General features: G+C 39.6%; 1 protein-coding gene across 1 annotated transcript in view; it reads left to right on the top strand.

Moving 5' to 3' along the window:
- The window catches only part of LOC103462246 (neural-cadherin), a 353789-nt gene that overhangs the window by 318070 nt on the left and 11018 nt on the right, over positions 1-24701 (top strand). The window contains exon 36 of the mRNA XM_008404906.3: positions 23822-23976. Within this exon, the coding sequence (XP_008403128.2) occupies positions 23822-23976 (155 nt within the window). The remainder of the gene's footprint in view (positions 1-23821; positions 23977-24701) is intronic.

Here is a 24701-nt window from a genome sequence, read left to right as displayed (position 1 = left end):
AAAGGAGCTGATGGCAAGGAGGCCTTTTAACCTCAAAATATTAATATGTGTAGTTAATCAATATGACAATAGAAACATGCAACAAGGTGGTCACCAACTTTAAGAAGCATTTAAATATGCTTTAATGCATTTTAAGAAATAATTTCAAGCATGTTTTTTTTTTAAGTCTGTACCCCGTTTACATTGTGCATTATGTTTATGGCCGATAACCGATATTTACCGATGGTGTAAATGATGCTATGATTGCTTCTCTGCTTCAGTTAAAAACCTCATCACTCTCACTGACACATGCTCAAACAAATAACACATGGTCAACTCCCTCCTCTCTCAAAATGGATGTACAAATGGCAACAAGATGGAAATAACTATCAGTAATTAATATCAGCCTAGTTTTACTCACAGGACCGATTCTGAAATGTTGAAAACGGCTAACATCAGCCAATACCGACGTTGATGCTGATATTTTGCTTATACTTAAATATGGCTTCCAAAAGATGAACTCTACAAATTCAATGAAATTAGGTTTAGCTCTTGGCTGATTAAATCAATTATTGTTTAAATTTATCTGATGTCCAAACTGTTTTATGTACCTTAAAAACAGACAGTTATCAAAAAAGCAAAGTCAGAATTCCATGACACTTTTCATGTTTGACGTGTAAAAAATAAGAGTGAGAATCAAAGGAAAAGCAGCAACATCAGGTCAAAATCATGAGGGTTGGTCAACCTTGGTCAACTTGATAAGTTAATCAATTAGTTGTTAGCAGCTTGTTTTGCATACTGACAAGGAAAGGATGAGTCAGTTTCAGAATTTTCTCAGGTAGATCAGAAAATGCTTTATTAGGGTTTCGTTCTGTGAAACAATAAAAGTACAGAGGGTGTAGAAAGAGTCCTGAAAGTAAAGCTAGTAGAAAATAAACCCACTGAAGTTGGTATGATGGTGCAGCTGTCTCGTGTCTTAGTAAGGATACAGACAAGCTTGTGCTTTTTGCGAACACATCAGGTTTGGTAACATCATTTTCTAAATCTCCTAAGAGAACTGCTGTCCTGCCAGAACTTCTTGTCTTTGACTTTTTGTAAAAGAATAAACAATCTGGATCTTTCTGAGTCTTCAACTCTTGTTTTTGTACACCGAGAAACAGTGACAGTGTGTTTTAAGAAAGAATCCATAATAGTCATTCTCAGGAGAGCAGGTAAGCCCACCAGGACGCAATCTGTTCGTATCGCCGAAGGACAAAAAAACATTTATTTTTGCTTTTACATAATGCCTTCATGCATGCTGACACTCTACATTTTTCAAAACTGAACCTCAGACATTTTGAAAACTAAACGAGCCCCTGATGAGCACGAGCCACAATGAGATTCAAACGGTGCTGTGGCCACGCCCTGCAGGACGCAAAGACCTGCAGGCTAACAGATGATTGGTGTTGTGAAGAAACAATTTTCCAGTAAGAGAAAAAACCTTGCAACTAATAATGTTTACTCTGAATGATGACACCACTCTATGCTGACAGAGCTTTGACCTCACTGTGATGCAGTGAGGTCAAAGTCAACTTCTGTAATGTCCACAACAAACTTTTAAGAAAGACGGTCTTATTGCTACTTTTGTAAAGAAAAAAAAAAAAAAAAAAGACAAAAAACCGTGATTTCACATTTGATATCACAGTGAGAAGAGCTAAACACTTTTCACACGTCCTGATCTTTAGTGAAGTTTCCTGGTTTCCAGGCTCCTTATATTCCTAAATGTTTAAAACTGCAGTTTAATGTATTTTTGGAGGGGAAGTAATGGATTTAATACTGTATTTTGGTAGTTGCCATATTTGTATGCAGCCCCTCTGATTTGGGTAAATGAAGATATAGCAGTCATTAAAGATATTTACTATTATACTCATTAAATAGCTAGCATGACTACAACTTATACTGTATAGCCAAAGGTATTCAGACATCCTTTCAACTCTTTGATTTCTGCTGCCACTAACTTTTCTGAAAGAATTGGCTGTTCTCTGTATCTCAATGAATTTAAACACAACACTAGCTGCGTTCCCATTAACCACAGAATTGTGCAAATATAAATTTAGAAAATAAATTTGCTATATGGAAACGCTCCAACTTAGAAAAAAAAAAAGGTTTTTAATGAAAAGCAATGAAAACACTTTTATTGCATTGCACAAGTCACATGATCAACAGCAGGATGTTACTACAGGTGAAAACGACAGAGAAGACAACAGGAAGTAGCAGGAGCATGAAGGTTTGTTTTTGTTTTTCGGACAATATGCAGCTGACTCCACCAGAGCTCTCACAGCATCGCTGTAAAGGATTATTTAACTCGGCATTCAGACTTATCTACTGATTGCCATTAACGTCTGTGTGCGTGTCCAGGCAGCAGTCTCATTACTTTAGGTGTTGTAGTGTTTCTACACAACGCATTAGCTGTGTGTTTCTGGATGTTTCTAATTATTTCTGAAATCTGTCAGATTGTTGCCTCAACTCTTTGAAGTGCGGTAAACTAAAGCAGAAGGTAGTTAAGCTGTTGGAATAATGCTATCACACTTACACTAACAGGGGCCTGTAAACACACAACACTTAGAAGCAGTTGTAATAATTACTGCATGATGCATTGCATTAGGTGCTAATGGGAAGCACAACCTTGAAGGGAAGGACAACAAATCAATTGGGTTTTTTTCAGTGAATCAGGTAGAAGTGGTGGAAAGGGTGCAGCTGGAACTGGATGGAATTTTGTCAAGTCATTTCTTGTTTAAAATGATGTTTTGCAAATCAAGTAAAACTTTAGAAAGCAACGATTTTATCTTATTGTAGATTTGGGATTCCTCACATAAATGTGGTTTATCAAACCACATTCAGTCATTCAGACATTAGTTGACATTCTGCTGAAATTCTGCTCAGGTTTCATTAATCCATAGATCTCTGAAAAACATGCAGATATATGTTCTTAGTCTTTTAACGGTGATATAACTTGCAATGTTGCAACAGTGGGTAAATAACTATTTAATAACTAATGTATTTAACATTTTTAGACTGATTGGTGTTGTAATTGTGAGGGTGTGCATGCAGCAGACCTTTGAGGTGATTTTTATTGCCTCAAGAAATTAGAATATTTGCACAAATAAACAAAAGTGTTGACATTAAAAAGAACTGAAGGATGCAAATAGTTTCAGACTGAGCAACAGGCCAGAGTCCACCACACTGGACAGAGTCCAGCACCACCCTGAGACGGCGCAGAGTGTGGGTGGGTGGAACAAAAGGTCGTCAAAAAATTTGGATATGCAACCAAAGCCTGCTTATTTTTCTAATATCCTTAAACATGTGCTTACTTAACATACGTTTCAACAGTATTGAGAAATTCAGCACAACTGGTAAGAGATTTAAAAAGGTCTCAAGATCATTTGAAATGGTACAGAAAACAAAGTCTTGAGTTACGTGACACTGGAGTAGCATCCAATCACAGACAGCAATGTTTTTGGTTTTAAAAATGGTAAAAATAAAAACTTACAGCAAGGTCAGAGGAAACACAGTTTTGCAGTCTCGATGTTTCCATAAAATGAAAAATGAAATTAAAATAACATATAAAACTATAGAGGATGCAGTGCAGCAAACCAGCTTTGAGCCGTAGCTGCATTTCTATTACAAATGTTCACAAATCTTTGTAGATATTCTGCTAATGTGGAAAAAACACAACTGCAAAATAAGAAGTAGAAATCAAAACTACAACAATGAGGAGCCAATCAGAGGAGACTTCGACGTCTTATTCAGGCGTTGGGGCAACAAGCCCCACCTACTTGGGAGCGGCAATGTATGCTCCGTTTTGGGGAAATTGTAGTTGGAGATTTTACAGAATAGTTATGGATTCAACATGTTGGAATGACACACAACTTTATGAACTGTGATGCTGTGAGAGCTCTGGTGGGACCAGCTGCACAATGTCTGGAAAAACATAAACAAACCAACTTTGTTGTCTGTACCAGTAGTAACATCTGTAGTTCTCTACCGTGTTCTGTTCCATGTCTGAACCCAAAAGATATGTTAGCATTTAATTTGAAAGAACCAAATATTTAATGGAGAATTCCTCATTTTTCCACGACACCTGCTGCATTGCCATTAACCATAAAATTGCACAAATTGGAATTCCAAAAATTATTATTCATGTGCAATTTTAATGCCTTTTCTTACTTAATGGAAACTTGGTAATTGCAAATTTTCTCTGTTTTTTGACATTAGCAGAACATCAACAAAGATTTACATACATGTGTAAGTTAAATGCAGCTACTGTACATCCATTACTATCCAAGTGGCCAGAAATCTGCATATGAACAGCTGGGTTGTGTATATATGAAGGAAGTTAAAAAGTTAAAGTGCAAGGGGCCACAAACATGTACGAGTTGCTTGATGAAACATGGAACAATTCATTTAAAAATAGTTTATTTAGTACAAAGAAAAATGAAATGTTGCTGTCATAAAGTTTCTTCAAAGAGTCATTTTAAATGACACATAGACAACGATGAGTAAATCCCAAATCACAGAACTGTCAAGAGGTTGAATATGATGAGCAGGAAGTGGTTGTAGATCATTTGTACCTATATGGTCATCTGGGCTGTGGCCATCAACCTATCTCCAGCAAACTGGTAAAACCATCACTGACCTCTCAGAAGAGGTGGCTCTGGCTTCGGCCGTGACTCTACATAAAGCCTCCAGGCCCCAGGACTGGAGGCTCATTTAGAAATGACAATGTCACACTTGGCTAAGCACAGGAATAAAAAGAAGTGCAGGTCTGACAGAATCCCCAAAGGTTTACTGGCCTGGTGTCACTCCCATTCTTCACACAGTGACATTTTGCTGGTTGAAAATCATGGATTTTTTTTCAAAACAACAAACTGAAACAGGATTCACTGGTGGATTTTGGTCTGAAAAACTTTAATTGTGGATTAGTTATAGAGCCAAGAAACAATAATTTTATGAGAAACTGTGAAACTCTGTTGTTTGTAAAACAGAATCTATGCACATTCAGCTTTTGTGCAGTTTATCGGTTCCTATTATTATCCACAGTGTGATTATTAATTTCCTCCATCCATCCATCCATCCATTTTCTGCTGCTTATCCGGGGTCGGGTCGCGGGGGGCAGCAGCTTCAGAAGGGAGGCCCAGACTTCCCTCTCCCCAGCCACTTCTTCCAGCTCCTCCGGGGGAATCCCAAGGAGTTCCCAGGCCAGCCGAGAGACATAGTCCCTCCAGCATGTCCTGGGTCTTCCCCGAGGCCTCCTCCCGGTGGGACGTGCCCGGAACACCTCACCAGGGAGGTGTCCAGGAGGCATCCTTACTGGTTCCAGAACCAGAGCCATGTGTCGAGGTGAGGCCGACTATTTCTAGCCGGAACCTCTCAGTCTCGCACACTAGCTCCGATTCCTACCCCACCAGAGAGGTGACGTTCCACGTCCCAAGAGCCAGCTTCTGCAGCCGAGGATCAGACCGCCAGGGTCCCCTCCCTCGGCTGCCGCCCATAGCACAATGCACCCGACCCCTTTGGCCCCTCCGGCAGGTGGTGAGCCTATCAGAAGGGGTACCCACGTCTCCTCTTCGAGCTGAGCACAGCCGGGCTCAGTGGGTAAAAGCCCGGCCACCAGGCGCCATCGTGCCCCACCTCCAGGCCTGGCTCCAGAGTGGGGCCCCGGTGACCCATGTCCGGGCGAGGGAAAACCTAGTCCAACGTTTGTGTCCATCATAAGGGGTCTTCGGGCTGCGCTTTGTCTGGTTCCTCACCTAGGACCTGTCTGCCTTGGGTGACCCTACCAGGGGCATAAAGCCCCAGACAGCATAGCTCCTAGGATCATTGGGACACTCAAACCCCTCCACCACGATAAGGTGGCAGCCCAAGGAGAGGTAATTTCCTCCATTCCATTGGTAAACTGTTTGATTCCTAACAATATGAAATAATTGATCATTTTATTACTGTTTCCCACCAAAGCCTATTGGAGGGCAGTTGGTTCACTATCACCTCGTTTTGAAATGATTTTAATAACATGTTGATCTTATTTCTGTTGCCATACTTTATATCTTTATATAAATCTTTCTTTATATACATTTGAAAGAATACTTTTGGACATTTGTAGGATATGTTGGTTTTCTGAATTTTTTAAATGATTGTAGATGTGTTGCAAGAGCAAGTTGACATTGACCGCTCCATTCTGGCTGAAACCCAACATGGAGCGGCAATACTGACAACAGCAAGAAAAGTTGAACATTGTACAGCTTCCCTGTGTTGTGACTCAAGCCCACATGTCCACATCTACATGTACAAGCACAAAATTTCACATGTTGAATGTCATTGGTGATTGACTGGAGCAGGGCTAGCGATGGCCACCTCATTGTGCAAGCTCCATAGAAAATGAATGAAGCAGCTCCCATGTGTCTTTAAGTGCAAATTCATCTCCAGTTGAGTGGATGATGCTGGTTTTTGCCACTGGCTCACTTCAGTTGCCAACCCACACGAGACTGGGTGTATTCTATGCAGAAAAACCTGAAAACTTTTAAGCATGTCTCTACAGGAGTTATGGCTGTAGAGAGCCACATACATTGTGAGGACAAAGCCACTGCTGAGAGCCATAAACTGGCCCCAGAAATGTCACTTTTTGCTATGCTTAATTGTAATATTGCAGGATCCCCAAACCACCCGTTGTATTTATAGTTTTATAAATCTTAAATTTCATTCAGAAGCCATGTTGTTTTTTGTGCCAGTATAGTGGACTTTAATAAAATGGTCGATCATAGGACCGTCAAAGTCTTTGACTCTCTCACAGATTTGATTCATGCATTAAAATTAAACACTCCACAGGTTCTATTGTATTTCTTCTTGTAAGAAATTCCTCAGTTCCACATACAGCATCTGAAATCTGCATGAATTCCTGGAGTTCTGCTGTGTATTTCAGGAGTCCTACTCCTGGTGTGTTGGTGGCTGTTTGCACTTAATGATTGGATTGTTGTGCATCAGCTGTTCATACAAAATCCTATGGAAACCTTTAAGAATCATATTCTGAAGTTTCATAGACCTGCATTTGATAAGGCCAGTGTTCCATGACTAGAATCTAGAAATAGACTGAAGATAAAGCTGTTTTCTTGATATTTACGCTTTCATAGCAAGAAGGTCAGAAAGCAGCAGCAGAAATTTTGTAGCTGCTAAACTTCTGCATCAGCCTCACTTCCTCCCCTGAAGACGGATGAACTTGGAACACACTAGTGTCTAGTTTGCCTGTATCAAAATCCAAAAATTTTTTCTTTGCCTGACTGCCTGTATTTGTCTGTTAAATATTCATCTTCCTGTACCTTTAGCTCCGTAAAATCTATTCCTAAAGGAGAAACTTGCCTTGGGCACAGTCACACAGAGAGAATTGCCGCTGACAGGCTCCCTCTGTTTAATTGAGGACGCTGCAACAGAAGAGCCGAGTCAAGACGGAGACAGAGAACAGTGGAAGAGATCAGAGCGCTACAAAAATACAACAGGACAATGAAAATCACCAAAGGAAAACAAAAGAGAACTGATGAGATTATGCAGCAGAGGTGGTACACAACATTCTTTTTCTTTTTCTTTTTTTTTCAATAGAAAAAAGGAAACCGGGAGCTGCGTAGTTCTGAGGAGGATGGTGAAAGTGAGCACAGCTTCTGGCAATGTCTGCGCGTCTCATTGGTATTTCAGAGGGCAACTCCTTCACACCCTGGAACTAGTCAGACACAGTTCAAATGATCATTTCTCTCTCTCCCTCTCCCTCTCCCACTCTCTCTCTCTCTCTCTCTCTCTCTCTCTCTCTCTCTCTCTCTCTCTCTCCTCTTTTCACCTTTATTCCACAGTTCTCCCTTGCAATTTAGCTTCAGGCTCGTATTAAATGCGACATCCAACCTTGATCCTGTTGAAGCTCAGTTCTGTTTTAAGTGTTAATTACTTGATTTGTAGGCGTATAAGGTGCTGTTTACTCAAACTTGCAGAAATTGAGATCAATGCTCCAGGGGCTCCTGTAGTAATTTCAATCGGTGGAGCATTCCGCGCTCGATTGGTCAAGCATTCCTCTCTCTAAAATTTAAGTAGCAGCAAGAGACTTTTTTTTTTCTTTTTCTTTTTTTTTTTTTTTAAAGAACACCATCAAAAATGTCTTTTGCCAACTTCATGTGTTTGAATCAGCCCAGCAGAGGAAGGGCAGTAGCTCTTAAATAAGACAATTCCAAAGAAAAATGATATATGGTTTTCAACGTTTTGGTCTGATTTGCATTTGCATTCAGAGTCCTCGAGTTAATACTTTATAGAGTCACCTTTTGTTAAAGTTACACCTGCAAACTTCCCAGGTTATGTCTGCATTAGATTTTCCCTTAAAAGAATAACACGTGCTTAGTTAATACCACAACCTCCCAGTATTACACAATAAAGAGATAGAATGAAAAACATCTGCATTATTTAAAAAACAACATCAAGACTCCAACTTAAGATGGGAACCTATAACTAGATTCATATTGTAACCTTGATACTTCTATTTACTTACCTTTTGAGTTTATTTTATGTTATTATGTTCTTTTATTACTTTAGTCTTTATTTTCATTATGCCTACTGTTGTCCTTTTCACTGTAATTATTGTGGATTTATATATTCATGGATGTTGTCAATGAGTATTGGCTTGTCTTAATGGGGCCACTGTTTATCTGAGGCAAATGTACTTCTGTTTTTCCTCCATTGATAATCCGCAGATGACAGCCTGTCAGCCTTATTGTAGGTTAAATGTCTAAAATGGTTTGTGTAAATAAGATGTTAAAATGTGAAATGTGACAAAGGCAGACATGTGTATATGAGATATATATAAGAAAGTTATTGAAAATAAAAAAGTTTTAAAAAAATCATTGGATGGAAAGCTTCACCAGCGTCTTCCACATGTCCTTCATGCACCTGCTTGGCTTTAAGCAGGACTTCCTTTGGCTTCTTATTGTTTTTGGCTTAAAGGTTAGGTTTGTGTGTAGTTGTCTTGTTGACAGATTCTCCCACCAGTCATCTCTTGATAGGTTTGTGATGTTTAAAGCTTTGGATGTTGTTTTCTTAACTGTAGACGACTTCTGAAATGGCACTGGGTTTTATTTGGTGGTATCTGAGAAAAGGGGGATGAATATAAGTTCACGCCACACTTTTGTTTTTCTTTGGAACAAAATGAATAATTTTTCACTATCATGTTACCGAGTTGTTATAAAAATCCTGTACATACCAAGTATAACTTAAATGAAAATTGGGCCTCTGTCTCTTTAAAACCTTTTTCTGAAACTTTGCCTTCAGGAAGTCATCACAACATTGCTGCAATATAAACCCTTTAGCAACATTTTCATCAGTGTTACACTGAAAAGTAGGTTATATAAGGAGATCAACAGATATGCAATTGCATCAGCTGTTTGCTAATTGCTGCTGGCTAGTCTGAAGGAGCTGGGTGTCAGACCTCTGAAGTTTGGAAACTGCAGCTCAGAGGAGGAGCTTTGTTATCGAAGGTGCTTCTCGGTCTCTCAGGCGTTTTGCACAGCTGAATGGTTGCCATGGAGATCAAAGAATTTCTCAAACATGCATGAAAGAATTAAGGCAACACTCCATGTATGTGTTTTGTGAGGGAATGACATTATAACATTATGTAAATTAGATTTTACATAATACTGTCCCTTTAAAGAGGTGAACACTTTTATTTTATGTACATTTTATACAAACTTGGCCAGTCTGTGATGGTTGGCTCGTTTAGGTTCTTACATTGCTTCGTCTCCTCTCTGGTCTGTGTGGACTCTTTGTTGCTTCTTGTTTCCTTTTGACACCATAAGTTACCAGATGTAGTTTTAGTTCCTCTAGTCCATGAGAAACAGTTCAATGTTGAACAACTTGTAAGTGTTACTGAAAGTACTGCAGCGCAGCAGCATAGCTCGACATTATGAGGTGTGTATGGGCATTGCAGCGACCCAGGGTAAGGCTCACAGCTGCTTGTTGCATAAGAAACCCAGACATATTTACAGCACATTTCATTGGCTGTGTTTCAGTTTACTTTAAAATTTAATTCCATTTGAGCAAAGCAGTACGAAGCTTGAATGAATGCACCCTACTAAAACGGTATTGTATCAGTGCTTCCACAACGTTTAACTTTTTCTAAGAAGTTGAATATTGACCTCTATAATGCCAAGTTGAATACGTTTTTTGAAGAATTTGGGTTGGTTCTGTGACACAGGAACTGGTCTGAATATGTTTCTTGTATACTTTGGTGCAGAAACCTCTGGGTTACTTGATATGCTCTGCACAGTAAAGCTCAGTCTGTCAGAGACTGAGCTCTACTTCATAAACATGATCCAGGTCTTAAAGATGCCAACTAATAGGTCCCCTCCGAGTGTTCAGTCCTCTGCAGGGACACATTAAGTCACACACTAACACTTTGTCCTTAAATACCTTTATTGCTTTTAAATAAGAAGGGATTAAGGTAAAGGTCAAGCAAAGCCTGGTCCAATCAGGGGTGACGTTAGTCACTTAAAGCTCTAGCTAGTCACAATTGATTTGTGAGAGTGTTTCCTCTCTGATGCATACATCTGACCATCAGTAAGGAAGTAAGTTGACCCTCAGTCATGCTGTAGATTAGGCTGAACCACTCCTGAACCACTTGGTGAGTTTTATGAATGAGTTGTATGTGAAATCCTGTGTGGAAATGAGCACTTGGGAATTCTGCTTGGCGTTGGATCAACAGCCACTCATGTGTGAGGGTTTGTGGACCGAGTCCAAATAGGTCCAAATTGTCTCTTCAGATCAAAGGATATTTCATCATTTGAATCCTTTCTGTTCATTTTATAAGAGCTTGACATGTGTTCATTCATGTTGGCTGAAAAGTTAACTTCAGGTAAAAGACCCAATAATTATAAAAACTATTCACTGTCTAGCTAATAACATTAAACGTGATCTTATTATTTTTCACATATTCCTGCCTGTCACTTATCTGCATGTTCTTGATCTTATGGGCTGTCAGTTATATTAGCGATTTGAATTAAGGAATGCTGTGAACAAAAATTGTGTGTGTATGTGCTGAAACTATGTCTAATTTGTTTTTCTCAAATTCATTTAATCCTCATAAACCAAGTCTGTCACATGACAAAAATATCTTCTTGCTATGCAAACAGGCGTACCACTGTTGCCTTATCGCCTCCAGCTCTCCCAATGTGTAGATTTGGGTTGAATCTGTAACAAATATGTGACATGCCAAAATTGTTCTAAAATTATACTCAAACAGCTGACGATGTGTAGCTAATTCAACATTTTCTCAATTGCTATTAGAGGTCCCCACATGACAGACTTTCTCTCCATATTCAGATTAAAACAAAGTTTTACCTGGTCCCAGACCAGTGCTTAGATTTTAATTAAGAAATTTGCTCTAATCCATGACAGGCAGTACAACCTTTCTAGGCTTTAGGACAATTATAGGAATCACAGTGATTTATTGAAGGATTTTATTCCCATCTGGTTTATCAGCCGAGTTGTTCAGCAGTGAGCAGAGCAAACGCTCGGTGTGAACTCTGACCAGTTTGCACTACCATGAATATTTGCGTCACAGTTAAAACCTTGATTTTCAAGCACAAGAGCCTTTAAGCATTTATGTGCTTTTTTACTCGTTTTTTGCCTGATATCGGACCGATTTCCGATATGAATATCGGATCGGGACACCACTGTTTGTTTTCAAGAGAGTTCACAGGATTACTTGGGATGAAACAAAATGAACAGAAATAAAAGCAACGTTTTTCACAGTTTTCTCACGTTTTGCTGCTGAGACTCTACCAGGAGGGATTCTACGTTCAGGACTGAGGCTCTCTGTGAACATGAAGTCCCTGTTTGTCCACGCTGAAATATTGAAATGATTTCATTCCTGGCCAGTGCCTGGTATCCACATCCTTGTTTCCCCGAACATGAAAAAGAAGAGAAGAGTCTTTTTTTAATTATTTCTGTCTTTCCTTGCACAACACAGCAGTGATGCATAATTGATTCAAAGTATGATGGAGCTTGGGCTGAACTGAAAATAAATTCCTGTTGGAAGCTTGAATTATTTCAGCTCCAGGGTGTGTAGTTCAGAGCTTTTGTTGTTCCTTCTTAAATTTATTTATTTTCATTTGTTGTTTTTTGTTTCTTTTTTGATGGTTTCCTTGAAATAACAAAGTCAGTCCTGATCAATAACCCAACACAATATCTGGACAAAAAGCATCGTGTCAGACGATGCTTGTGTGGTTGTGCTGCCGTGTACAAAAATGCTCTTATTATACTATATGATAGTATAATCTATCATAGATTATCGATTCTAAAGTTGAACTGGTTTATTAATAAATATGACTTCATAATTCATAACAGCCTGGACACCAAAGCCAGTGTTCAGAAGTGATGGTCGATTCTTTTTCTTTATCATTGTTACATACATGTATTGCACAATGAGAAAAAAAATGGAATCATTTAAGGCTTTTTTGAACAAATACATCAAATTTGTGTTTAGTATCTTGGATCTTAAATCCTATCTGATGACAGTCCATCTCTGTCCTGTTTGTCATGATTCTTGATTTTCTGATCATAAATAGTATTTATTTCATATTTCATTATGTTTCCTTGTGTACAATTCTTTAAGTGTGTTAAAATCCTGATTGGTTGTTTTTAGTTACTTTTCCATTAGTTACCATTTGTCCTGTTTTATGCTGGTGTTTGTCTTGCTTTTAGGTCTTTTTTCCATTGACTTCTTGGTTTTGTGTTATTCTTTTTTTCCCCGAGTTTATATGGATGTTATTGAAGACTTTGACTAGCCCAGTCTCATTACTGTGGTGACACTGAAACCAGATTGAAAGACTTCAAGGCGGTTGGTCATCGTTAGGAAGCCATTTAACTTTTTCAATCATTTTGAAGGGGAGGTTGAAGATCGGCCTGAAATTCTGCAGTAGTGATTTGTCCAGATTGTTCTTTATCAGTGATTTGATAACTGCTGTTTTTAAACACCTGATGAGAGTATACTATTTGAATCGGCTCAGATCAGAAGTTTGTTAAAGGAAAGTTGTGGATGAGATATGGAGACAGCAGGAGGAGAAGCTGAATTGATCTTTGATATATTCTAAGTATTTTGTGATTCAGTTTGTATTAATTGGGTCATTTTCTCCAGATTGGTATCGATTGGGCTCAGCATTGGTTATGAGTTTGATACTCATGTACTGATTGATAGTTTTCAGCATTTTCTCAGTAAAGCATTTTTTTTCTTTCCTTCTCACTTTTTTTCTTTCTCTCTTCATTTATTTCACACTGACATAATGGGGGATTTGTGTGCAGAATTTGGCGGAAACAGATTCATGTAACAAAATTTGGGATGAAGCTGTTTACATAGAGAAGCACTGTGGATGCTTTCTGGGTGCTTTGTCGGGCAGCAGTTGCAAAAAGAAAAATGCTGATTACCACGACAAGTTTCCATTTTCTACTGGGTTGTACGGAATCCTACAAGCCCATGTCCGACCAGACAGATGCATTTTAACACCCTGCTGCTGAGGTTGTGCCCAGAACAAAGAGAAAGACTGACGGTTCTGATAAATAAGAACAAAAAACAAACTGCAGGCGGAAAGGAACCGGACAGATTGTGGCCTTTATTTGAGGAATTGATTTGATTTGACTGAAGGCTTTACTGCCCTTAGAACTAAATATTTTTTCTTTAAGAAGTAGTAATAAGAACTTCCAATTCAGTTCCCTTATTTTCCGCACTATAAGGCACCTTCAATGAATGACCTATTTTAAAACTTTTTTCATATATAAGGCGCACCGCATTATAAGGTGCATAGAATAGACGCTACAGTTAGGGTTGCCACCTGTTGAACCGATACGGGATGCGATTTGTTCCGTTCTCTACAAATGTGGCTGTGTAATAATAATAATGTGTAATAACCAGCGTTCTGACAACTATCCCAGCATGCACCGCGCGCTTCTTCTTCTACGGGCGAAAATGAAGTCGGCGGCTGCTTGCCGTAGTTGCTAGACCTGTTGTGGCTCAATATTGGTTCATATATAAGGACCATAAGGATTATAATGCACACTGTCGGCTTTTGAGGAAATTGAAGGTTTTTAGGTGCCTTATAGTGCGGAAAATACGGTACTTTTCTTTGGCACTCCTTACAGCGTCTGAGGGATGATGTGAGCTCCCACAGAAATCCTCTTCCTGCAGCTAATTATTTTTTTCTAAATCTAGATTTTAAAAGTGGGAACAAGAAGAGAAATGACTTTGAGACAGATATTTACTGGTGAATATAAACTGCATATTGGTGCTGGCCTTTAAACGTACATCAAACGGCGGTACATTAAGAGCAGTGAAGGTGAGCAGTGTTAGATCAAACACAGAGGGATGGATGCAGTAAACAGAATTATAGTTTCATGGGGTAAAATCTATGCCGTATTATTGACTTGTGTTGATGCACTCATAGAAACTGATCTCATTGCAGGCCAGCTTGGATATTGATTTTTCTGACTGGAAATCTCATTACACTCACACACACACTCGCACACACTCATTTAGCGCCAATTGAACCTCTCAAAGTACAATGGATCCCCCATTGAGGTCCCCACATGACAGACTTTCTCTCCATATTCAGATTAAAACAAAGTTTTACCTGGTCCCAGACCAGTGCTTAGATTTTAATTAAGAAATTTGCTCTAATCCATGACAGGCAGTACAACTTTTCTAGGCTTTAGGACAATTATAGGAATCACAGTGATTTATTGAAGGATTTTATTCCCATCTGGTTTATCAGCCGAGTTGTTCAGCAGTGAGCAGAGCAAACGCTCGGTGTGAACTCTGACCAGTTTGCACTTCCATGAATATTTGCGTCACAGTTAAAACCTTGATTTTCAAGCACAAGAGCCTTTAAGCATTTATGTATTGCATATCATGAGCCAGCACATACATCATTTACCGTCCATCTTTCATGATCACAATGTTGGCCTTGAGACATACAACTGAAAATAAACTTTCAGTGTTCAAAACAGAAAGAAATATTGGTTTTATGTGAGTATTAAATGTTAGTTTAGTCTTTGAAAAGCGAGCCCTGTTCAGTAATACGATCCAGTCTAAACCTCAGTCTGATACCATAAAGGCAGCGTTTTATTGATTGTTCTGCCAGATCCTCCTTTATATTTCCTGTGGACAGTGAGAAGTGTGGGGAAAGGATCTGAAGTGAGGACGGCCTGTTGAGGTTTCTAGCCTCTGAATGCATGGCACCAGCTGTAACCACGGCGCCACGCCACATCCTGGGTGGAGTTCTTCTATCTAAGTTCCTATATTGGAGATTTAATCCGATACTCGTTTTTTGCCTGATATCGGACCGATTTCCGATATGAATATCAGATCGGGACACCCTCTGACCTGTCCAAGTTCTCTACAGGACGCTGAAAAAACGCTAGTCAGTATTAGCATTTGAACAATGCTAAGTTGGTGCTAAGGGCTCAACATCTCCATAAGGGAATGTCACCCATGTCTTTCCACCACCTGACCTGGAAATACAAGCTTTACATGAAATTATGACCCTACCAGCTGATAGGTGGTATATAGTTGTGCTATAATGTTCTTCTTGTCTATGACGCCACCGTATTTCCTGTGGAACTGCTAAACAAGCTCATGATTTCCATCCAATAGGTTTGTGAATCCGCAATTTTTTTCCCTCGTAGTGATTTTGTAGTCCCAATTAAGTTATGCAGAAGTTGAAAGTAAACAAGTCAAAATATTTGGTTCTAGCGTGTATTAACTCACAGGATTCCTTACATCATCCCCTGGCATCAGAGCCTCTTCAAAGTGTCTGGTTAAATTAGATTTTTATCTGGAATATACCCACATCAATGGAGAAAGTCAGTTTGCACCGAGTATTTAAGGATGAATTCTTTAGCAACCTGCACCATATCAAGAGGGATTTTCTGAAAGACTTCATTAAATACTGAAATGACAGCAAAGCTTATTTTAGACATGAATGTTGCGTGTTGATAATGACATCCTGGCCATTGGTTTGATAGTAGCATTGAGCCTTCTGCTTCTGTTAGCACTGTATGCTAGCTGTTAGCTGCCTTGAGAATATAACTATACTTCATGTTTTCAATACAATTATTTGCCTTTGTTTTTGGCAGCACTAGTATAATTTACCACACAAATATCTATTTCTTGTATCTTATAGGAGCACCTGTAGCATCTAAGCTAGGCTTACACTTATGGCAACATAGTGGGCTAATGCACTGGTTATTGTGCAAAAAACAGGTAACGACTGGAAAACCATTTTAAAAGCAGGTTGACTGCATGAGTTCAAGAAGTTTACTTCTAAAAAAAGAGTCTGGCCAGAAAGTGGTGGACAGTGGAGCAGAGGAGAGAGTGAGAGAGTTAAACCAATAAAAAGATGGTCAAAGACAGCGCAGGACCTTGGAGGCTTTGTAAACAGATAAACACATAATCTTTCTTTTAAGTTCACAAACGCCCTGTCAGAAATACCGATCAACTTCTCCATTTCTCTGTTTGCCCTCCAGAGAGGGCTTTGAACAGCACAGATACATCTTGTACACCCTGACCCCCAGCTTCCCCACTCACCTCTCCGTGGAGCTCATTCCAGCCACTTCATGCTCACACACTCACACACAGCTCCGCCGAGGACAGCAGCAGAAAGCGGAGACGCGTGAAAACACAGTCTCTGCTGCCATAAACCAAAGAGGAACACAGTTCATATTCGCTGCTGTTTATTTGCTTTGTGAGTTATTGTAGTGTGTTTTTCCCCTTCATGTGGGCCTGAGCTCTAATGCAGAGGGTATTGATTCCAGCAGAGCAGAGCAGTCATCTTCACAGCGGCTCTAGATCAGATTTCTTTCTGTTCTTCCTGCACTTCCCTTCACATGTCATGTTGACTTTTTGTGCTGCGCCAAACGGGAGTATTTAACGGAGTCGATGTACCATCCCATGCTTATTTGTTTCAGAGACGAAGAAGAAGCAAAAAACAATATTTGTTCATTAAAAAAAAAAAAAGCTAAGTTTTGAAGTTGAGCATATTATTATCGAAATCAAAACAATTAATATGAATAAATATAAAGGAAACGATAAAAAACAGTAGAAATGTGGCACTGATGGAAATGGCGGGTTGTGATATCAATAACAGATCCTCATGTAGGGATTTTTAGCTGCAGGCTTTGCCAAAGGGAGCATCGCTGCATGTAAACAGATCCTGTTCCTGAGGGAAGCAGAGCTGCTATAAGCTGCATCAGCTACATTACATTTGTTTTAAAAGCATCCAAATTTGTAGAAGGCGTTTATTCCACTTTAAACTTGATGCATCTGGTTGTCTAAAATACAACCTTGTTAAATTCCAAGCTCATTTCGTCACATTCGTTCTGATTTGTTTTTGTTTTGTAGACTTTTGTTCATCATTGTTTTGGTTGAGGGATTGCTTTTTTTTTTGGACAACAATTATTCCCTCTTGTTCTGGATGCTGTGCAACTGGAACTGTATCTATTTTTCTTCTACTTTTAAAAATTCTTTGGACAGTGCGTAACTATGACAACAGCATTATTTTACAACTGGGGACAGATGATTTGCATCCCCAAAAGCTTAAATAAAACCTGAACTAACTAACTCCAAACCCCAGAGGAGTTGAAAAGGAAGTTCAAACCATTTCTTCCCTCAGTCATAACGTTGGTGAGGATCAGATCCTCGTCTCCAACGTCTCCAAACGACCAGATATGGATTTAAAGAGGAGCGGCAAAAGCAAAAGAGGCGGATTAGCAGTGCTTGCTGTCAACTGATGTCATCCAGTGGAATACCGTCTCTGCTGCTCAGATACGTAGGTGTCACGTTGTTATGACAACCATGACACCTACGTGTCAAAGAGTCAAATGACTCTTTGAAGATACTTTGAAAACATAAGTTATGAGAAAATTTTTTCTTCCATTGGGATAAATAAAGTATTTTTGAATTGAGTAGAACTGAAGCTCACAGAAATTAAAGTCTACTCACTAACATTTATTAGTGTTAATGCATTGGACAAGCATTCTAACATGTCAGTTGGCATGTGAATATTAGCGGACAGAAAAGAAGGAAGATGACCTAAAGTAGATAATCAATATTTGATAGTTTTCAGGTGTTGCTATGGCAACTCAAACGAGACAAATCCTGTGCCGTTCTGGATTGTTTTTGAACGCAACTGCAGAATTTTTCCAGCCCATGCCCTCCCTCATTAATAATTGATATTACTCATGTCTGAGGCAAGTTGCCTCTTTAGACTGGATTCATTAATGAGTTTAATTAGCGCATAAACTTCAATTAATTATGTGACATGAATCCCTCGTAGCTTCTTGTTGTAGGCTCAATTTGTTCAGTAGAGTACAGATGTAGCGCTGCATCGCTCGCTGCTCCTCTCCTTCATCTGTCATCAACGGACGGTTTTATTTCTTCTCAAATGTGAATTATGGACACAAATCCATCCTCGTCTGCATGTCTTGTTCATGTTATCAAAGGAAATGTGGAACTTGTTCATAGAACACAGGGCTACAGCAGAGCCCACGTCAGAGATTAAGGGAATATCCTCTGTGTGGAAAGTTGCTGTTTAGATTTAGATCTAATAAAAAAATATTGATCCTCATGCTTTGTTAAGAGAGTCTTTTATAAGTTTGTGTTGTTAGGCTCCTTTTACCTGAACTAAGTATTAGCACATTTGACATGTTTGGAGTAGGAATGCAACTAATGATTATTTGAGTCATTATTCTATTGATTATTTTGATGATTAATCAATAGACCGGATAAAAACATTTCTACATTCTGCAGATTTTTCATTTAAACTTTATTTATGCCATGTTATAAACACATTAAAAGATGCAAATAAACAAATAATTCAGTCTATTTTTAAAATAAGAAAATAAAGCATGCTTGGATTTTTATGTGAACGTGAATAAATATTATTCATGGAAAATTCCATTTTTTTCCCCCTTTGAGTGTATGTAGAATATTATAACTGTGGTTCAGCTTGGGAAGCTGAAATGTCAAGACACAAAGCTACTTAGCAATTCTATTGGTTAGAGTTTCCAAAGCAGCCAATCCATAAACACTATTCATTTTCCTTATTGCTCATTGGCTCAAGAGAGGAAATAAGGAAGACTGTAGAAGTTAGCTTCTGTGGTAGAGCTAAGACGGTTCCCACCTTTTTTGCATATTAGTGAATATTTGGTATTTGATCTAATAAAATAGGTAGTTATAAATGTTATGAGAGGGGGTTATAGGCATATTCATTTTAAGTGGGCGGCTGTGGTTTTGTACCCATGGCTGTTTTACATCAAACCAGGTTTGATAAAGAAAACATCAACGTTAGCGGTGCCACTAGTCACACAGGATTTCATAAGTAAAACATATTTCCACAATAGTTTTTTTGCTGACAAGGGAGAGAAGTAGGTACAGGTCAGAAATGATGACGTGGAGTCAAAGTAAACATTTGTATTCACTGAGTCTCATTCTGTCTCAGACTCCTTCATGCTAGCTCTTTTCCAGCTCAGTTTCAATTCATTTCTGTGTGTTAAGGAAGCTCTGTGAACCTGTGCAGTTGTTGTTGCACTTTCACTGCTCCTTGGCATCATGGCGACCCAAACGCGTACCACCAAAAACATCAGTCTGTCTTCCTGTCTTTATCCCGTCTCCCTCCCTTGGTTCACTGGCCATTAAAAGTCACACAGGCTCTAAAAATGAACAGCGAACTTCATGAAACAATTTGCTCTTATAAATCTGCCAGACGCTGAAGTTGTGGTGCGGGCGACAAGCTGACAGTAAATGAGTATTGATCTCTGCTCCCATGCAGTGCAGCTGGTTTCTGGCTGAGCGAATTCTCTCTTACACAGTTGTCAGGGGGAAGGCCTGTTTAATGGGATGTTATCAATCCGCCGGTGAGTCTGAGTACCTTCGCCGTGGTGCTGCTGGGCTTCAGGTGTGACGTGGGAGGCACAGAGGAAAAACAGTTGAAAGAGAGGGAGAAAGCGGACGAGAGCGTGTTTAAAATCTGTGTTGGAGTTGTTTAAGATCACAGATTTCCATGGTGATATCTGAGATTAATGGGATTTGAGCAGCCGGGATGTTTATAATGCTGCCAGTTGAAATCAGTTGCGGTCTGGGATTGGTGCTTCTCTAATGTGATTAAATGCTTCTCTCCTATGGAGAGTTTTTTTTTTTTTTATTATTGTCGTAAAAACAGATTTGAAGATACAGTGAAGCATGACTCAGTCACTTGATGACATTCCAGGTTAAATTATTAAATATTAACTCAACGTTGCACACAAAACTCTGCTGCAGTATAGTGAGAAAAACACCTGAATTAAGAAGAAGAAGAAGAACTGGTTATGTGTGTGTGTGGTGTGTGTATAGAGGTTAATAATACAGAAAGGCTGGTGAGTTTTGAGGTAAATAGGAAGACAAGAGGTGAGAGGTTTGAAGCTAAACAAGATTTGTTGGACATTTTAAAAGGTCATTGTGAGAAAAACATGCAGATTGGTTGAACTGTGGATTTGTGTGGAGGCCGAACAATATTTATGTCAGGAAATGAAAAAAAAATGTCCAATGTCACTGATCTGCTTTTACAATCTTTTCTTTCTTTTTTTTTTCTGACCAGTCCTGTCAGAACACCAGTGACCTACTCTTCCCATTGTCAGGCCGGTTCTAATCCCACACACAGATTAGGATTGTCTCTGCCGCCTGCTGTTCCTCTAATCTGGAACTTTTTCTACACCTGCAAAAACCGTCAAGCACATACTTTAGTACAACTAAAGAAAATTAGAATATTGTGAACAAGTGCAACATTTCTTTGGCCAGTCATCTGAGAAAGTGAAACTCATAAATCATTTATGATCATCATTCATAGAGTGATATATTCCAAACCTTTGTTTATTGTTATTTTTGATGATTATGACCCAGAGAGGTCAGGCTGTCCAGCTGGATTTGGTTCAGTAGCCATGGTGCTCCTGTCTCTGATTGGCCAGTAGACTCCCCTGACCTTTAACCTTGTGGAAAATCTATGGCATGTTATCATGTAAGACATGTCATTACAGTAGCAAAACCTCTAAGCTTGAAATATCTTACTCTGTGTGTAGTGAATCTCTATATTAAATACCGTTGGGATGCCTTTGTTTAAGCCTGATCAATAAACAAATAATCATTTGTGTAATAAATGAAAATCAGCTTGGTAAATTCCATTTTGGTGATTAATATTTTTGCTTAGAGTCTTCATAATTCAGTTTGTCTCTAGGTTTTGTTTGTGTGTGGTTTTTATCTGCTTTTTCTTTTTTGTGTTTGTTTTATTTTGGAAATGTATCCAGTTCCAGTGTGGAGCGTTATGTACAGAATTATGTTATGTTACTTTTAATCAGATAAGATCAAGAGAAGCATGACATTATATATACAGGTCCTTCTCAAAAAATTAGCATATTGTGATAAAGTTAATTATTTTCCATAATGTAATGATAAAAATTAAACTGTCATATATTTTAGATTCATTGCACACCAACTGAAATATTTCAGGTCTTTTATTGTTTTAATACTGATGTTTTTTTCATACAGCTCATGAAAACCCAAAATCCCTGTCTCAAAAAATCCGACCAATAAAAGAAATGTGTTTTAATACCAAAAAAGTCAACCTTCAAATAATTATGTTCAGTTATGCACTCAATACTTGGTCAGGAATCCTTTTGCAGCCTTCAATGTGACGTGGCATGGAGGCAATCAGCCTGTGGCTCTGCTGAGGTGTTATGGAGGCCCAGGATGCTTCGATAGCCTTAAGCTCATCCAGAGTTTTGGGTCTTGGTCTCTCAACTTTCTCTTCACAATATCCCACAGATTCTTTATGGGGTTCAGGTCAGGAGAGTTGGCAGGCCAATTGAGCACAGCAATACCATGGTCAGTAATACCAGTGGTTTTGGCACTGTGAGCAGGTCGTGCTGAAAAATGAAATCTTCATCTCCATAAAGCTTTTCAGCAGATGGAAGCATGAAGTGCTCCAAAACCTCCTGATAGCTGCTGCATTGACCTGCCCTTGATAAAACACAGTGGACCAACACCAGCAGCTGACATGGCTCCCCAGACCATCACTGACTGTGGGTACTTGACACTGGACTTCTGGCATTTTGGCATTTCCTTCTCCCCAGTCTTCCTCTAGACTCTGGCACCTTGATTTCCGAATGACATGCAACATTTGCTTTCATCTGAAAAAAGTACTTTGGACCACTGAGCAACAGTCCAGTGCTGCTTTTTGTAGCCCAGGTCAGGAGTTTCTGCCGCTGTTTCTGGTTCAACAGTGGCTTGACCTTTGACCTGGGGAATGCGGCACCTGTAGCCCATTTCCTGCACACGCCTGTGCACGGTGGCTCTGGATGTTTCTACTCCAGACTCAGTCCACTGCTTCCGCAGGTCCCCCAAGGTCTGGAATCGGCCCTTCTCCACCATCTTCCTCAGGGTCCGGTCACCTCTTCTCATTGTGCAGCATTTTCTGCCACACTTTTTCCTTCCCACTGAGCTGCCTTGATACAGCTCTCTAGGAACAGCCTATTCATTCAGAAATTTCTTTCTGTGTCTTACCCTCTTGCTTGAGGGCGTCAGTCTTCTGGACAGCAGTCAGGTCAGCAGTCTGACCCATGATTGCGGTTTTGAGTAATGAACCAGGCTGGGAGTTTTTAAAAGCCTCAGGAATATTTTGCAGGTGTTTAGAGTTACTGTGTTGATTCAGATGATGAGGTTAACTGCTCGTTCAGAGAACCTTTTCATGATATGCTAATTTTTTGAGACAGGGATTTTGGGTTTTCATGAGCTGTATGTCAAAATCATCAGTATTAAAACAATGAAAGACCTGAAATATTTCAGTTGGTGTGCAATGAATCTAAAATATATGACAGCTTAATTTTTATCATTACATTATGGAAAATAATGAACTTTATTACAATATGCTATTTTTTTAGAAGGACCTGTTCCTATACTAGGAAATAGTCTGAAAAGTTTTCATTTATCTCACTAATTTCCTGGACAATTTATCGTCCTTTTCCTGAACCACTGGGTGAAAACACGGCAGGTGTCTCAGTGTTTTCTATCGAGTCATTTTGCTGCTCTTTGCTTTAGCAGTGGCTGCAGATGAATTAAAAAACGTTTTGCCATCTCTTTCTGTGAGAGCAGTTCAGGAGTCCTAAAGACATTAACTGTGTTTATGTGTTGCTTTTATGACCCTTGGGCCATGCGGCTTATTCTGATTTCCATCCCTCACCTCTGTCCGGCCCGGAGCATAAAAAAAGATTTGATAACTAAAAAGCAAAGATTGTTGAACACTGAGAAGTCTTTAGCTCCTAGAAGATGGTGTTTCCCTCCTGAGGAGGTGAAGATGCACGTAAAACTGAAGAACAATAAAAGTAGCTGCAAATGTTCCTCCAAACGAGCGCTCCTCATGCCAAACTCACCACCGCTAGTTGTGTTTTTACATCTCTCCAGTGGAAAGTGTGAATAACTGTTTGTAATGAACAGAAAAATTTCCAGTGCCTGACAGCCTGGGAATATTTTATAAAATATGGGTAACAAAATGAATTCCTGGTGTTGATTTCTAAAACATCTTCACCAGTTAAATCCCCAAACCTGCAAAGTTTTAGGTCTCATTATCACCAAATGATGCTCAAGGTCAGTTCCATCAATGCGCCGCTCTCTTTTGGGGGTACACCCTTAATGGACTGAAGAATTTTGTTTTAATTGTTTAATTTGAATTTGCAGTGCTGAGCTGTCGCTGCTGTCTTGTCTCAACTGCAGTGCTGCTGCTGGGCATTTTCCTCTACACCCGCTGGCGGAGCTACAAAGGTCTGAAGGAGGGCGTGTACCATGTGTCGGCGCACCACGACGGCTGGGAGGACATCCGGGAGAACGTGCTCAACTACGACGAGGAGGGAGGTGGCGAGGAGGACCAGGTACAGAAACCGGCGGAACGCTGAACGGCCGGCACTCAAACACATTCCCAACAGGAACTCCTGCTTGTGTGAAGAGGAAATGCTTTTAGCAGCAGAACTCTAATTTTAAAGGCTGTAGTTGTGTGTATTTTTACATCCCTGGCAGTGTTTGCAAGCTACCAGCCTTGCAGTGGATTAAGTCAGTTCAATTTGGACAGAAATTGTGCGGCGTGTTTTAATTAGGCCCACGCGAAATCCTTATCTCTGCTCTCCACCACCAGTGGAACCCACATGCACTCAGCTGTACTTGGAGCCGGCGTAATATCCATCACAGCTTTAATGGGAGAAAAATATGTGATCACCACATCGCCGTACAGTACACGCACACACACACACACGCACACACACGCACACGCACACACACACACGCACACACACACACACACGCACACACACACACACACACATGTATTTGTCAGTCATTCTAGTATGACCACTTGTCTAATACTGTGCTGGTTCTGCCTTTACTTTACCTTTGAGTCTCCATGTGTCCAATGATTTTGTCCAGCACAGATACTTGCCTGGACTGAGGTCTGGGTCAACTGGAGGTCAAGGCAAATTAATCAACAATAAATACAGATGACAATTAAGAATGTGTTGTTAAATTTTTAAGGGTTGTTTTGGATCATAAGCGTAACTGGAAATCCCTTATAAAACACACAAAACAAAACTTTGGAAAAGTATTG

Source organism: Poecilia reticulata, chromosome 3 (genome assembly GCF_904066995.2).
Source record: "Poecilia reticulata chromosome 3, P_reticulata-male-v2, whole genome shotgun sequence".
Lineage (NCBI taxonomy): Eukaryota > Metazoa > Chordata > Actinopteri > Cyprinodontiformes > Poeciliidae > Poecilia > Poecilia reticulata.
This window is presented reverse-complemented; position numbering and strand designations above follow the sequence as displayed.